Consider the following 15774-nt stretch of genomic DNA (forward strand, 5'->3'; position numbering starts at 1 on the left):
GGTAATGTCGCGATAGGGGCAGGCTTTGCAGCATTGAGAATCTCTTACCCCCCACCTGTGTGGTCACCCAACTATCAGCAATTATATAAATAAGATATACACACCGCTATCCCCTGTATTATATATATATATATATATATATATATATATATATACCGCTATCCCTTGTATTATATATATACATAGTATACAGTATTTTCACCTCTCCACAGAGGACGCGCCCTGTTACAGCCGGTGATTCCAGGAGCACCGCCTCGCTCTGAAGCCCCGCCTCTCACCATCTCTGCTGCTCTCCGCTCCTTGCACCTCCACACTCTGGAGCCCTAAAATCAGCAGTGCGAAGAGCAGCAGCTCTGGGATCCATCTGCCGTGCCTGCTCTCATCCATGTGATCGACAATCCGCACTCTATCCCGCCAACATGGCTGCCACTAGGATTGTCGGAAGTTGTTGTTTTTCGCTCAGAATTTTTTTCCCTGTGGTCACGTGTGCATTGTGACGTAATGATAGCAGAGTGTTCTGGGCAGCAAGGTGCACAATGTGAGGTGTGTGTGCGGTGTGAGGTGTGCACATGGTGTGAGGTGTGTGTGAGGTGTGTGCGTGGTGTGAGGTGTGTGCATGGTGTGATGTGTGCGGTGTGAGGTGTGTGCGGTGTGAGCGCAGTGTGAGGTGTGTGCACAGTGTGAGGTGTGCGCGGTGTCCCAGCAGCGGGGGGTCTGGCGATGACCCACTCGTGGTACTGCGCAAGGGCCTTGTACCACCAGTGGGTGCCATATTGGAATACCCATCACTTGGGTATGACTGAATAAATGTCAGTTAAATAGGCAGCATTCCCCAGTCAGCAGTGGGATATCATCCTTAAAGTCCCAAGTTAGTCACACAGAGATAAACTTTTCCCCTGGGAACAGTACCTTGTAGATCATGAGGAGGGGAGCCCATCCGCAGAGTCAATGAGCTCTCCCGTACTTACAGTGGAGTGGCGTTCTTCAGTGAGATAACTGTCTCAGATGCAGGGCAAATCGATGGAAGCGCTGTCCCGGCTGGTGACATCTACTCCTGCAGAAATCCTTCTGGTAGTCCACGATGAAGCTTCAGCGGAGGGCCAGTCACGCTGCTCAGCCCCGTTGCACTGGTATTGGTGCAGGACCTGTGTGATGTCAGGAGGCACGTGACACCGCCAGGCTTTGGTAGCTACGAGGTGCGGCAAGGACCATAAAACCTCCAACGCGTTTCGGAAACCTCTGTTTCCTTCTTCATCTGAGACAGTTATCTCACTGAAGAACACCACTTCACTAACTAAGAACTTCGTGTTCAGTTTTGTAAATTTTTGCCTAGCGGCATTAGGTCAACGTGTGATTTTTTATGTGCGGTCCATGTCTATCTACAGCATTGGCATATTGAATATCGGATTATGTTTGTATATCGTGTCGCGTTTGCTCATATTCTAAACATCTTGTGGGACTAGGTCTCGCAATTATCAAGATTTAGAGGTCAATAAAATCTGTAGATTCACAAGAGGCATCATGGCTTCCAGAATGGATAACCTATATACTGCAGTGTATCATTTACAGATTAATATCATTGGCCTCCTTGTCTGTAGAGTGGAAGGCTTTAGGGAAAACCACTGTGAAACCTGTCCATTATTGTCCTTATAATGAGCTGCTATTATTGGATTTAGTCTTGACCGTATTCTTTAGAACCAAAGCTGCCTCTCTCCACATGGGTATTTGCTGCAAGGCTTTGAAATGTAACTATGGCAACTCGTAGACTTTGACAATAGTAGTGTGTCCATCCATTCACCGTGCTGCTCTTTCTGCCTGGCGCTCACTACGATGCCGCGGTGCCATACTAACTCATCTATCTGCAAAAATATACCAACACTTGGCAAGTTTAACATTTGATTTACACCCTCATGTTTCATTTCCTTTGTTGTGTATGATGGGGAATCAAACCACTCCATTGAAAAGGTTAATGGAAGAAACAATGTTTGCAAACAAGCTGGGTACTAAAATAGACCTGACAGAAAATTACTTTCGATGGGCTCTTTGTGGTTCTGAGCACAAAAAATTATTTCTAGATGCAGTGTTGCAAATATAGGATTTGGCAGAAAAAAAAATGCTTCAATGTAAAAGGAAATGCTTATAAAATTTGACCATTGGCAGAAAAACACTTTCCGGCTGCGCATCATTTATCTCAATATTTGATTCTAAGGCCATGTGTTCACAATTAGTTTTTGTTGAGTTCTTGACGCTGTGTTTTTTGAGGCATGGAAAACGCCTACGTTCCCGCAATGCTTTCTTGGTGAGTTTTTGATGATGTGTATTTTTGAAAAAATTTAATTAACTTATTTTACATAATCGGTGTAGAAAGGCTGTAGAAAATTTGCAGCATCAAAACCTCACCAAAAAGCTCATTGTGTGAATGTAGCCTTAGGCTACGCTCTTGTTTTGGTGAGTTTTTAATGTTGGAAATTTTGTGCATGAAACACACTCAAAAACACAATAAAAACAATGCAAGTAAGCTAATTTGCATAATAGGTGCGGAAATGCTGCCAAAATCTGCAACATCAAAAACTCATCAAAAGCTTCTCGTAGCCACATGTCCTAAAGTTCTTATAAATTACCTAAATAAATGTATTGAGGATAGGTTCATATGGTGGAATTTCCCCCAGACTACAGCACAAAATCTATCCGTATTTTATGCTGAAATCTACATGAAATCTACCACTCAATGATTTTAAAAAGGGCTGTCCAGTCTTCTTCTGAATTCTGAGGGCTCATGCAGACAACTGTAAAAATCGGATGAGTTTCATCCGTGGTTTTAACGGATAACATTTGTACCCATGTGAATATATAGGGCAGTGCACATGTCCAATTTTTCCTTAGACCAAGATATCTGAGGACAAAAATTGCAGCATACATGATTTACCTCCAAGAATCAGATGTCAATCACCCATTCACCCTTGGGTCCATGGAAAATATCGAACCGCTCTTGGATGATGTCCGAGTGCAGTCAAATTTTCACAGAGAGACAGTATAGAGAAGTCAGGAAAACTTTTTTTTTTTCTCTCCACCTCTGAGACAATTGGATCACACTCTGATCAACTCTGATCAGAGTTTAATTAGTGTAATCAGACTGATTTTCTCGGATGTAGAGTTAATAATCATCTACGCCTGTCCTTTCAGCATGCACACTGCACGCTTTCTGGATTCTCCAGTGTTGCCAGTTAGACCTGGCGGTTACGTGATTGCAAGTATGAAGTTTGCATTCATGCAGTCACTTGCGACCAGACGTGCTCGACCTCGCTCAATACAAGTAAATTGACGGAGGCCAAGCATTGCTACTTGGAATATGGCCAAAAGTATGAAAATTGCGTACATGCAGTCACGTGACCGCTTGCTTTTTCTGTCAAAATAAGAGAATCCTGACACCGTGCGCTGTCAGGATTCAGAAGTCTGCAATAATATAAAATGACGGCAGACTTTCACCAGAAGTCCAGACATCCCCTTTAATGAGCTACAGCCCTCATTTGAAATCTACATTTTGGAAAAAATAAAATTGGACTACTGAGGGTGTGCCCATGGATTAGCCAGATTTAATGTCAGTTATGAACGGCAACATTCAGTTTCCTGATAAATAACATAGGATTACGTTTACAGTTTTGATTTGGATTTTGGGCACTTTTTACGTGGAATTTGGGTTTGGATTATCAGCCGAAATCCATGTCGACAATTTGTACTGTGAATTAGTTTGTAGCAGATATATTATTGACTGATTTTTGATTTGTTTTGTTTGTATATTTTTTTTTCAAACAGGAAAAATTAGACCTGAGTGATCTTTTTACGGTACATCCACACCTGATATATCCACTGTGGATTCTCCACATCTTAGGCCGGTTTTACATGTCAGTGGCTCCGGTACGTGTGGTGACAGTTTTCTCACGTACCGGAGACACTGACTCACGTAGACACATTAAAATCAATGTGTCTCTGCACATGTCAGCGTGTTTTCACGGACCGTGTGTCCGTTTGAAAAACACGGAGACATGTCAGTGTTCGTGGGAGCACACGGATCACACGGACCCATTAAAGTCAATGGGTCCATGTAAAACACGTACCGCACACGGATGCTGTCTGTGTGCCGTCCGTGTGCCTTGTAGGAGACAGCGCTACAGTAAGCGCTGTCCCCCCAGCTTGTGGTGCTGAAGCCGCCATTCATTTCTTTTCTCCAGCAGCGTTCGCTGGAGAGAAGGAATGAAAAATCATTTTTTTTTTTAAATGTTTGTGTTTAAAATAAAGATCCTTGTCACCACCCCCCTCCCACCCCCTGTGCGCCCCCCCGCTGGAAATAAAATACTCACCCGGCTCCCTCGATGCTTCCTCTCAGCGCTGCAGCTTTTCCTGTATGAGCGGTCACGTGGTGCCGCTTATTACAGTGATGAATATGCGGCTCCAATTAATTTTGTATATACTATAATTTTTTTTTGATAAATAATGGCTAGAAACTGAGATTTGGACTGGTAGTGGCTTTCTTTTTCTAAAATAAAAAAGAACAAAAGGGACACAGCTCGCCAGTCTGGCAGCTTGTGTGTCGGGAAGGTTTGATTGGCATGATTCTTGAGTCTGGCGCATGGAAGCTCCTGGATGAAAGAGCAATTGTAGTAAATCCAAAAAATCTATAACGTTTCAATTGCCATGGTAATATGTGGACCACATGACTTATTAAGTCATTATATGGTCTGCAAGTAGTTGAAAAAAAAGTTTAGTGTGGATTTCACAGCTGATAAAAATCTGCTTTATTTGCAATGTAAAAAAAAATGGTTAAAATCTTATTGAAAATGTTGCAATAATAAAAAGCAGCATATTATAATCTATTTTCCTATTAGACGTGTAAACCCAGTATCAAATTAAGGTAAATCTAATGAATTTCCTGTTTAAACAGTTCCTTGCTAGGTATCACCAACAACAACCCGGCGATTGCAGCTGGTAGATTATTTTCATTGGCTTTTTATTCTAATTTTGGCTTGTGAATACTAAAGGATATGTACACCTTGACAGGGCGTTTTTAATATTGTTTGTTTCCTAAACACAAAATTGAGCAACTTTCTTAATCTGATCTTCATGAAATATTTTCTACCATATTGCTGCTGCATAGTGTCTGTAAGTCTTTTATCTAACTTAGTGCTTCAAATCCGGCCAGAAAAAACGACCATAGAAAAGGAGGAAAAGAAGAGGAAATAGGTACAGGATAGAAGCTGTGCTGATTTTTTATCTAATGAAGACAATAACACAATGAGTGCACACAGACCTCAAAACAAGCCTATATTACTTTGAAAGACACTCCTACAAAAGAAAAATCTGAATCTTAGCCCAGGATGTGAACTGCATATAAGGGGTTTTGAAACTCAATGAAGGAATGAAGATTGCAGACTGAAATATAGTAGAAGTTCTTACTGAAAGATAACCACTAGCATGTAAAAAAAAAATTGCCATATCAAAGGTGTCCATGAAAGTTACAACAAAATTATAGACGATGATAAAGTATTGGAGAATTAAGTAAATAGTTCAGAATTTCATCCAACAGTTTTAGTTATTGTCCAAAGATACAGTGTAAAGCATTTTAACGCTGGTCTAATGTCTTCCTCAGGCCACATGTCCATAGTCTTTATCATTTCTTTAGTTTCTTAGCTCACAAACATCTAATATTTTCATGCTATATCTTTATGAGAAACAGAGCATAATTTTCCACATCTTGAATTATCTGTTACCTTTTACACAGCCATAGAGTTAAATGGGAATTCCAATCTCAAACTATTGTGGGATATACAATGCCATAAATGTCTAAAACATGTTGGTCTGGTATCTACACCTACCTATCTCAAGATCAGGCCCAAAACATGTGGGCCTGGTATTTACACCTATCTCAGGATTGGGCTCAAAACATGTGGTTCTGGTACCTACAACCTATCTCAAGATCAGGCCCAAAACATGGTTCTGGTATCTACACCTATCTCAAGATTGGGCCCAAAACATGTGGTTATGGTATCTACACCTATCTCAAGATTGGGCCCAAAACATGTGGTTATGGTATCTACACCTATCTCAAGATTGGGCCCAAAACATGTGGTTATGGTATCTACACCTATCTCAAGATTGGGCCCAAAACATATGGTTCTGGTATCTACAAGTATGTCAATATTGTGCCCAAAACATGTGGTTCTGGTATCTACACATATCTCAAGATCAGGCCCATCTGAAGCATACTCAGCTATATCAAGAATTTCCACAGAAATTAAATGTTCGGCCAACTCTCTGTTCACAAGGACACAAGGACACAATACAGGACCTTGTACTTCATACAGGTGTAGATTCCAGAGGGTGATATGCCATGATGGTTGAGACAACTATATTATTACATACTTTCTATTTCTATACACCACTATGGGAACCTACTGAAGACATTTATACAGTTCTTATAAAGATATATGGGAGTTTAGAGCTGTATATAAAAATATAGTTCAAAGTATTCGTTAAGGGGAACCTGACGCTGCCTGAACTACAATCAGCATGTATCAGACACTGGATTTATGATTTCAGCCATGTATGTTTGATGCTGAAACATTGAGGCATTTCAGAGAAAAACATACTTTAAAAACTTTCCGGGACTGAGCCACATGGGTGACTAGTCAAAAAGGCCGGTCCCTGGTTACTTCTTTCTACCAGCTGTCAAGTTTCTCCATACACACACATGCAGTGAAAGACCTGTCACTCAAAAGCAGTGGGAGGGGAGGAGCCGACGCTGAGCCACCTGTCTTACTAGTCTCTCATGCTGCTTAGTCCCCCTTGTCTTTTAAAGTATGTTTTTATTAACATTTTGACTAATGAATATACATATCTAGTGAATTTGTAACTAGATTTTAACTATATTATTCTATTCAGTGCCATTGACATGGCATATGTCCAATTTATGTTTTCTTGTTTTCCACCTCACAGATTATTGGTTATATTTCTGGATTTAATGTGGAATGGTGTATAGGTATCCGTTGTGGCTGTTGCTGTAGGGTAACTGACTTCTAGATACACCATTGTATTTTCTACAGCTATGATCTCTGCATCCCAAGTTTTAGATGCCTAATTACAATTTTTCATTGTTTCAGAGGAAATTGTAGAAGGGAAAAGTGCCATTCTTATCGGGATGAGTCAATGGAACTCCAATGACTTAGTTGAACAGATTGAAACAATTGGCAAATTGGAGGAAAGTCCAGGTAAGATTGCTTTTAATATAACCTAAAAATTGTAGCATTTAAAAAATATAATGTAAATGAATGTTAGAAATATATGCTTTGCTTTATTAGCCTGATGTTTTAGTTATGTATGGATCCACTGGTTATGTACATGGGTGTTTATTAGACTTCATCAGATTGCAAATCATAGACGATCAATGCTTCATCAACACTAAAGAGTATTGAATACGTTGTGAGAGCAATCAGACTATTTAGTTTTGTTGACTAAAATACAACTATTCCTAATGTATACAGAGCTAAAACAAGTGAAGGAAACATGCATCTCATAATGATCTTAAGGAGAACCGAGAACTAAAATGTGTTTTATTTAAATTAAATGCAAATGTAAAAACATTTACGAGTCAATGATTCAAATGAGCCGACTACAACTGAAGTCGCCTCCAGGGGAATTTCCAGGCTCCTCAGCTCTGCTTATGTCACTTTCCCATGATAAATAGCATCAAGAGAAAGTGAGCAGCAGTCTGCTGTCTGCGCCGTGACACTGTGACAGACGTGCTCATTAGGGATGGGCGAACCCTAACTGTAAATTTCGGGACCGTACCGAATATATAGTGTTCTGTCACAAGGTCCCAAACACGGGTTTCCATGGAAAAACCATGTTACAGTTCGGGTCCAGTTCGGGTCCAGGGCCTGTAAAAGAAAGAATAAAATTAATAATAAACATTATAAATATACTTACCTGTCCAGCGATGCGTCCTCCCGTCCTCCCATCCCGCTGTCTCCTGGCCGCATCTGCTCCCGGGGCCGCTCATTACCTTTCGGCAGTATTCACTGCACTCGACAGTCTTCAGCTTTTTCTGGCAGTATTCGTGTGGTGACACCACAAGAACATTGCCGGAAAAAGCCGAAGACTGCCGAGTGCAGTGAATACCGCCAGAAGGTAATGAGCGGCCAAGGAAGCAGATGCAGCCAGGAGACAGCGGGACAGGAAGGTGCGTCACTGGACAGGTAAGTCTAATTATTATGTTTATTATTAATTGTATTCTTTCTTTTATAGCACCCCGCCCCATCCCATATCTGTAAAGTCCAAGTTCAGAGTTTGGACGCAAGTTCGCATCATCTACGGCCCCGAACTTGAACTTTACAAAAAAACTTGGCGAACCCACTAATCTCGATCATCTGGGGGTTTGCCCATCACTAGTGCTCATCCGAGCGTACAGCTCTGTGTCTGTGCTCCATAACTCACCAGGCAGTGAGCTGGAGTGCTGCCCTTGCGTTATCTCCTTCCACCTTCTTTTTTTGTGGAGAAGCCCTGGTCGATTGCCCTTGTTCACCCCATACAGCACTGAAGTCAACATCTGACTCCTGCAGCCTGCCAGAATAGTGATTGTGCCCCTCCCTCGCTGTGTCACCACAAGCAAGGCTGAGAGGAGAGAGATGTTATCAGCAACAGAAATTAACTGCTCAAAGAAGACATGCCAGAAAAGAGGCATTTTATTTATTTTCAGTACCTGTATCTGGTCAGTGTATGTGTACAGTAATTGTGTGTATATAGTGTATATATACAGTAGTGTTCAAAATAATAGCAGTGTGTTCAGAAACATGAATTAATCACAAAATCTTTATACTAGTTTATATTTCCAGCATTGGGAACATTGCACTCTGTATTTTAATTTGAAACATGAAGAGAAATGTACTTAATTTTTAACTATTTTACAGAAAATAAAAAAAGAACTTTGGGTTGTTCTAAAAAATAGCAGTGTCTGCATTTGTCTTTACAAAATCACAATATGTGCTATTTTGTTATGATGATTTAGCATTCCTGTGAATCACTAACCTAATATTTAGTTGTTACTCACAGTTGTTTAGCACTGCTTCACATCTATGTTGCATAGAGACACCCAACTTCTGGCACCTGTCAACTTATTCCAGCCCAGGATGCTTGGACTACAATCCACAATTTTTGGGCATCTGTTGGCTGTGCCTCGGAAATGGCATTTTTTATGTCACCCCACAAGTGTGCTATGAGATTAAGGTCCGGGAATTGGGCTGGCCACTCCATAACCTCAATTTTGTTGGGCTAGAACTAAGATTTTACTCATTTACTGGTGTGTTTAGGGTCGTTGTCTTGTTGAAAGGGCATATCCTCTTCAGTGTAAGGCAACATGACCTCTTCAAGTATTTTAATGTATGCAAACTGGTCCATGATCCGTGGGTATGCGATAAATAGGTCTCGCACCATAATATGAGAAACATTACCATATCATGATGCTTGTACATCCATGCTTCACTATCTTCAGAGTGTACTGTGGCTTGAATGCTGAGTTTGGGGGTCATCTGATGAACTGTCTGTGGCCCTTGGAACCAAAAAGAACAATTTTACTTTCAGCAGTCCACAAAATGTTTCTCCATTTCTTTTTAGGCCAGTTGATGTGTTCTTTGGAAAATTGTATTGGCTTCAGTACATGTGTTTTTTTTAACAGTGGGACTTTGCAGGGACTTGTTACTAACAGATTAGCGTCACACAGGAGTCTTCTAACAGTCACAGTCCGCAGAGGTAACTTGAGACAGTCCGATTATCCTGGAGGTGATCACTGGCTGAGCCTTTGCCATTCTGGCTATTCTTCCATCCATTCGAATAGTAGTCTTCCGTTTTCCTCCATGTCCCTCTGGTTTGGCTTTCCATTTTAAAGTATTGGAGATCATTTTATCTGAAAAGACGATCATTATCTGCACTTCTTTATAAGTTTTACCCTCTCCAATAAACTTGTTAATCAAAGTACGCTGTTCATCTGAACAATGTCTCGAATGACCCATATTTCTCAGGCTTTCAAGGAGAAATGTATGTACAACATGTCCTGGCTTCACCCTTAAATAAGGGCCACCTGATTCACACCTGTTTCTTCACAGAATGATTGACCTCACTAAATGAACTCCACACTGCTATTATTTTGAACACACCTCCTTTCAATTAATTATTCTATTACACAGACTCGAAACCATGCAGATCATGAATGCTGAGTCTGTTGGTTTTCTTAGAATCACTACACAAACTGGTAAATTGTTTGACATGTGGTAATATAATTTATACCAAAAACAGTGATTAATCTGGTTAGCGATATTGGACTGCTATTATTTTGAACACTGTTGTACATGTGTGAAGTGTCTGCATATATGTGTAAAGTGCAAACATGAGTGTGTGGTGCTTATGAGAACTGTATATAACCATTTATGCAGTGCGTGTGTGAGTGTGAGGGGAGCCAGGGCCGTAGTCATGGCTGAGAATATCTGTTTACATACGCCCTGGCCTCCCACCACATGAACACAATGTCCCCTTTGCAGCGTACCTTCAGCTACATCTTCTGTACTGTCAGGGTCCCACCTGAGCGGTCAAAGTTCTGTTGCTAGCGTTGTTGCACAAATAGAGTCAAAGTTCAACTTAAAACAGATAACTCTACTGGTTTCTTCTCTCAGCACATCCAAGTCTATTGCAGCATCAACATAGGGTCGCACACAGTTTACATCCTTCACTTTTCCTGTGCTCTCCCTCATTTCCTTCAGCACATTCCTTGACCAATATTGCAGCGTCCTCCCTGTCCAGCTTCACTATTCATAGGGGTTCCCCTGTCTGCTTCGCGATAGACAAAAGTGCATCTGCCCACGTAGTAAGCTGCCATATGATAGAGCCACCTGTGCTGCTGCAATTCCTGATCTCCTGACTTTGGATGTCTGGGCTTCTAGCTTAAAATGTTACGGGGCCCACTATGTTGCCCCTGGCACTAAGGCCCTCTGGGACTGCATGGGCTCTCTGGCCCTTATGAGCTGTCTGAGATCCCTGGCCCCATTAAACTCTAACAAGGAAATATTCCTATATTATCCACAGCTGGCCCCTCCTACATTGACTATTTACAGTGCTAAATGCTACCATGTCCCCATCCAGTGGACTAAGGCACTGCACTTTCCCTATAATAAAGCAATTACATTGTACAGCAGCACATAGGGCAACAATAAATACATGCATAATAGTACATTTAGAATCATACACTGAAGTAGAGTAGACGTACTTAGGGGATAAAACCATCTCTGTGACCCCTTACATGTATATACACTGCTCAAAAAATTAAAGGGAACACTTAAGCAAGAGAACATAACTCCAAGTAGATCAAACTTCTGTGAAATAAAACTGTCCACTTAGGAAGCAACACTGTTTGACAATTAATTTCACATGCTGTTGTGCAAATGGAATAGACAACAAATGAATATTAGTTGCAATTATCAAGACACACTTAATAAAGGAGTGGTTCTGCAGGTGGGGACCACTGACCACATCTCAGTACCAATGCTTTCTTTCTGATGTTTTGGTCACCTTTGAATGTTGGTTGTGCTTTCACACTCATGGTAGCATGAGACAGAGTCTACAACCCACACAAGTGGCTCAGGTAGTGCAGCTCATCCAGGATGGCACATCAATGCGAGCTGTGGAAAGAAGGTTTGCTGTGTTTGTCAGCGTAGTGTCCAGAGGCTTGAGGTGCTACCAGGAGACAGGCCAGTACACCAGGAGAGGTGGAGGGGGCTGTAGGAGGGCAACAACCCAGCAGCAGGACCGCTACCTCAGCCTTTGTGCAAGGAGGAACAGGAGGAGCACTGCCAGAGCCCTGCAAAATGACCTGCAGCAGGCCACAAATGTGCATGTGAGACCATATGCTGGTGCAGTTGGCCCTGGGTTCCTCCTAATGCAGGACAATGCCAGACCTCTTGTGGCTGGAGTGTGTCAGCAGTTCCTGCAAGATGAAGGTATTGAAACTATGGACTGGCCTGCCCAATCTTCAGACCTGAATCCTATTGAACACATCTGGGACATCATGTCTCGCACCATCCACAAACGTCATGTTGCACCACAGACTGTCCAGGAGTTGGCGGATGCTATAGTCCTGGTCTGGGAAGAGATCACTCAGGAGACCATCCACCGCCTCATCAGGAGCATGCCCAGGGGATGTAGGGAGATCATACAGTCATGTGGAGACCACACACACTACTGAGCATCATTTCCTTGTCTTGAGGCATTTCCACTGATGTTGGATTAGTCTGTAACTTCATTTTCCACTTTGATTTTGAGCAGCATTCCAACTCGAGACCTCCGTGGGATATTAGTTGTGATTTACGTTGATCGCTGATTTTAGTGTTCCCTTTATTTTTTTGAGCAGTGTATAAATATATATATATATATATATATATATATATATATATATATATATATATATATAATATGTGTCTATATATGTACGCAGTGCATGTATATGCTGTCTATGTTCATACACAGTGTGTGCTTATATGTATGTGTGCAGTGTTTAAATATACAGTCTGTTTATGTAGTTTGTGTATATACTGTATGTATATGAGCAGGCTGTGTATATACTGTCCGTGAATGCATGCACTGTGTACATATACGTATGTGTGCCGTGCAAGTGTATGCATAGCTGCAGTATATATATATATATATGTGTGTGTGTGTGTGAGCAGGGTATATGTATATATGTATCATTCACAAGTCCATATCCAGAGATCTTGATGTTATTTGTCCGCAGTGCGCAATATAATGAAGTTTACAACACATGATATTGCTCCTGAAATTTTCATCTTACCTACATTATATAATCTGAAACATTGGCACATCTACACATTACTCTTATGCACATTACTCTTTCTGACATCAAATTCTAAATCCATGGGCATTAATATGGAGTTTGACCTGGTCCATTCCATAGGTGTTGGATGAGATTAAGGTCAGAGCTGTGTGTGGATGGATAGAAATGTTCTTTAATACCTAACTCTTCAACTTAAGCCTTTGTGGACCTTGCTTTGTGACCTAGGATACAGTAATACTAGAGCAGAGAAGGGCCATGTCACAAAGTTGAAAGCATACAATTGTTCAAAATGACTTGGTATTCTGAAGCATTAAGTGTTCTCTTAACTGGAAGTAAGGGGCCTAGTCGAATACCTGAAATACAACCCAAAAATATTATCCCTCCCACTAAATTTGACAGTACAGTGTCAGTCAACTCCAGGGTTTTTGTCACATTCGTTAAACAAGTTTCTGGGTATCAGCTTCCCCTTTGTTCACGGCATCCCCGTTTTGCAAGGCTGCGGGATCCTGCCAACTACACCAAGTGTGAGGGAGGGCCAGGGCCTTCGTTGTTGCTGAGACTTCCTGCTTACACACGCCCTGGCCTTCCGCCACATGCAAACAATGTCCCTTTTTTGCGCACCTTCAGCCTCATCATCTGCACCATCAGGGTCAGGCTTTGCTGCTGGTGTTGCTGCACAAAATGAAACAGAGTTCAAGTTCAATTTTAAACACATAACTTTACTTTCTTCTCTTCGCAGCAAATCCTTATTACATACAATGTCAGCATAGGGTTCCAAACAGTCCTCTTTCCCCACTTTCCCTGCACTTCTTCCTACGGTCTTCAGTACATCCTCCCTGTTCAGACTCACTGCACCTAGGGGTTCCCTCGTCCATTTCGCAACAGATTTGAGGGGATCAGCCCATGCAGTGAGCTGCCACATAATGAGCCACCTGCATCCCCGTACTGCCTGGACCTTCACTGTAACCTCCGCTCCACCACTTCTGTCACACTGCTACTAGGCTTTACTTCTGCCCCCACTGGGCCCAGGATGGCTTGGTTCCTTGTCTTAAAATGTTGCGGTTACTGTGTAACCCCGTGCCTAGAGCCCTCCGGGACTGTCTGGGCACTCTGGCCCCTCCTGAGCTGCTCCAGCTCCCTGGCTTCACTGACTAAAAAGCATGAAATCCTCCTATCTTATCACAGCTGACCCCTCCTACGTTAACTATTTACTATACCAAGCTTCTATTATTTAATCCTACTGTGCCCTAATTAATAATAATTAATAAATTTCACAAACGGAGTTATTACGAAGGTGACATCCTACTACAGGATCACGCTAGTATCACATTATTTTTAACCAGTCAGGAAATGTAGTAAAGTAACTGTCTCCAAAAGCAGGACATTATCTTCGGCTTTCTTTTATATTTCAGTTTCATTCCATTGCTTCTCGTATTTCCATGTGCAAATGAGAATATGGGTGATCCCACTACACTGTGACATCCCTTCAGATATTTATAAACAGCTATTAAGTCTCCTCTTAGCCTTATTTGTTGCAGGATAAATATTCTCAGATCCTGTAACCGTTCCTTGTAGGACATACTTTGCAGTCCACGCGCCATCCTGGTAGCTCTTATCTGAACTTGCTCCTGTTTTTCAATGCCTTTTTCAAAATGTTGTGCCCAGAATTAAACACAGAGTTCCAGATGAGGCCTGACCAAGGAGGACTGAAGGTAGATAATTGCTTCACATGATCTAGACTCTTTGCTTCTCTTAATACATCCTAAAACTGTGTTTACCTTTTTTGCTGCTGCATCATACTGCTAACACGTGCAATCTCTGATCTATTAGTATACCCAAGTCTTTTTATACGTGCTGTTGCTTAGTTCTATTCCTCTCATTCTGTAGAATGCAATTTTTGTTTTTCTTGCCAAAATGTAGAAGCTTGCATTTCTTCTTGTTAATTAATCAGTTGCTGCCCATTGTTCAAGCTTATCTAGATCCTTCTGAATCCTTTCAAAGAAGTACATGTATTTTTAACTAACTTATTAGGATATTACATACCATATCTTAAGCAGGTAGTCTCATTAAAAACATCCCAGTGGTAGGAGGCCCAGCAATCAGTAAGTTATCAACTGGCCACTGAATAAAGGATAACTTTGAGTCTGGGAATAATACTTTAAGACACCATTCAAAGTCTGTGTATTGTTGAGTAATAACCAAATGCATACACACTATTAAAGCAGACCATGGAACAGTTGTGGGACCCTTAGTCTACTTTCACACATCAGGTTTTCGCAAATTTTGAAAAAAACGGATCTGGCAGAAGTTTCCGCCAGATCCATATTTTTCCTCATAGACTTGTATTAGCACCGGATGGCCTGACGTTTCATCCTTTTTTTGCCGGATCCACCGAAAATCCGTTTTCCAGCGGCCAGAGAAAACGTATGTAGGAACGTTTTTTCTGTCGGTCGAAAAACTGGACAGCGAAGAATACGGCGAGAAACGGGTGAAATGTGAGGTGAAATGATGAATCCGGCAACCGATTCTGTTTTTTTCAATTGAGCATGCCCTGTAGCAACATTTTCCATTCTGGATCTCTCTCTCCAGACCAGCTAGTGCCGTGATATCAGCTAGTCCGATCAGGCAAAAAAAACCTGGATCTGTTGCATCAGTTTTTCACAATTTGCAACTGATCCATTTTTTTCAAAAGTAGCCAGATTCAGCCTGACGGCGAAAACCTGTTGTGTGAAAGTAGCCTTAGCAAGAGTGGTTATCCTCTATTCCTTTGCTGAATGCTGAATTATGCTTTATTTGGCAGTCCCATAGATAAGGAGTGGAGCTTGTGCATGCACTTCTCTATTCAAGACAGTGTTCTCCAGAGCCTTGTTGTCAGAGTTCTGGAGTCC

General features: G+C 41.6%; 1 protein-coding gene across 1 annotated transcript in view; it reads left to right on the plus strand.

The window, feature by feature from the left end:
- The window catches only part of PITPNM3 (PITPNM family member 3), a 791724-nt gene that overhangs the window by 336224 nt on the left and 439726 nt on the right, over window positions 1-15774 (plus strand). Inside the window, exon 3 of the mRNA XM_077294388.1 lies at window positions 7155-7262. Within this exon, the coding sequence (XP_077150503.1) occupies window positions 7155-7262 (108 nt within the window). The remainder of the gene's footprint in view (window positions 1-7154; window positions 7263-15774) is intronic.

This window comes from Ranitomeya variabilis, chromosome 3 (assembly GCF_051348905.1).
Source record: "Ranitomeya variabilis isolate aRanVar5 chromosome 3, aRanVar5.hap1, whole genome shotgun sequence".
NCBI lineage: Eukaryota > Metazoa > Chordata > Amphibia > Anura > Dendrobatidae > Ranitomeya > Ranitomeya variabilis.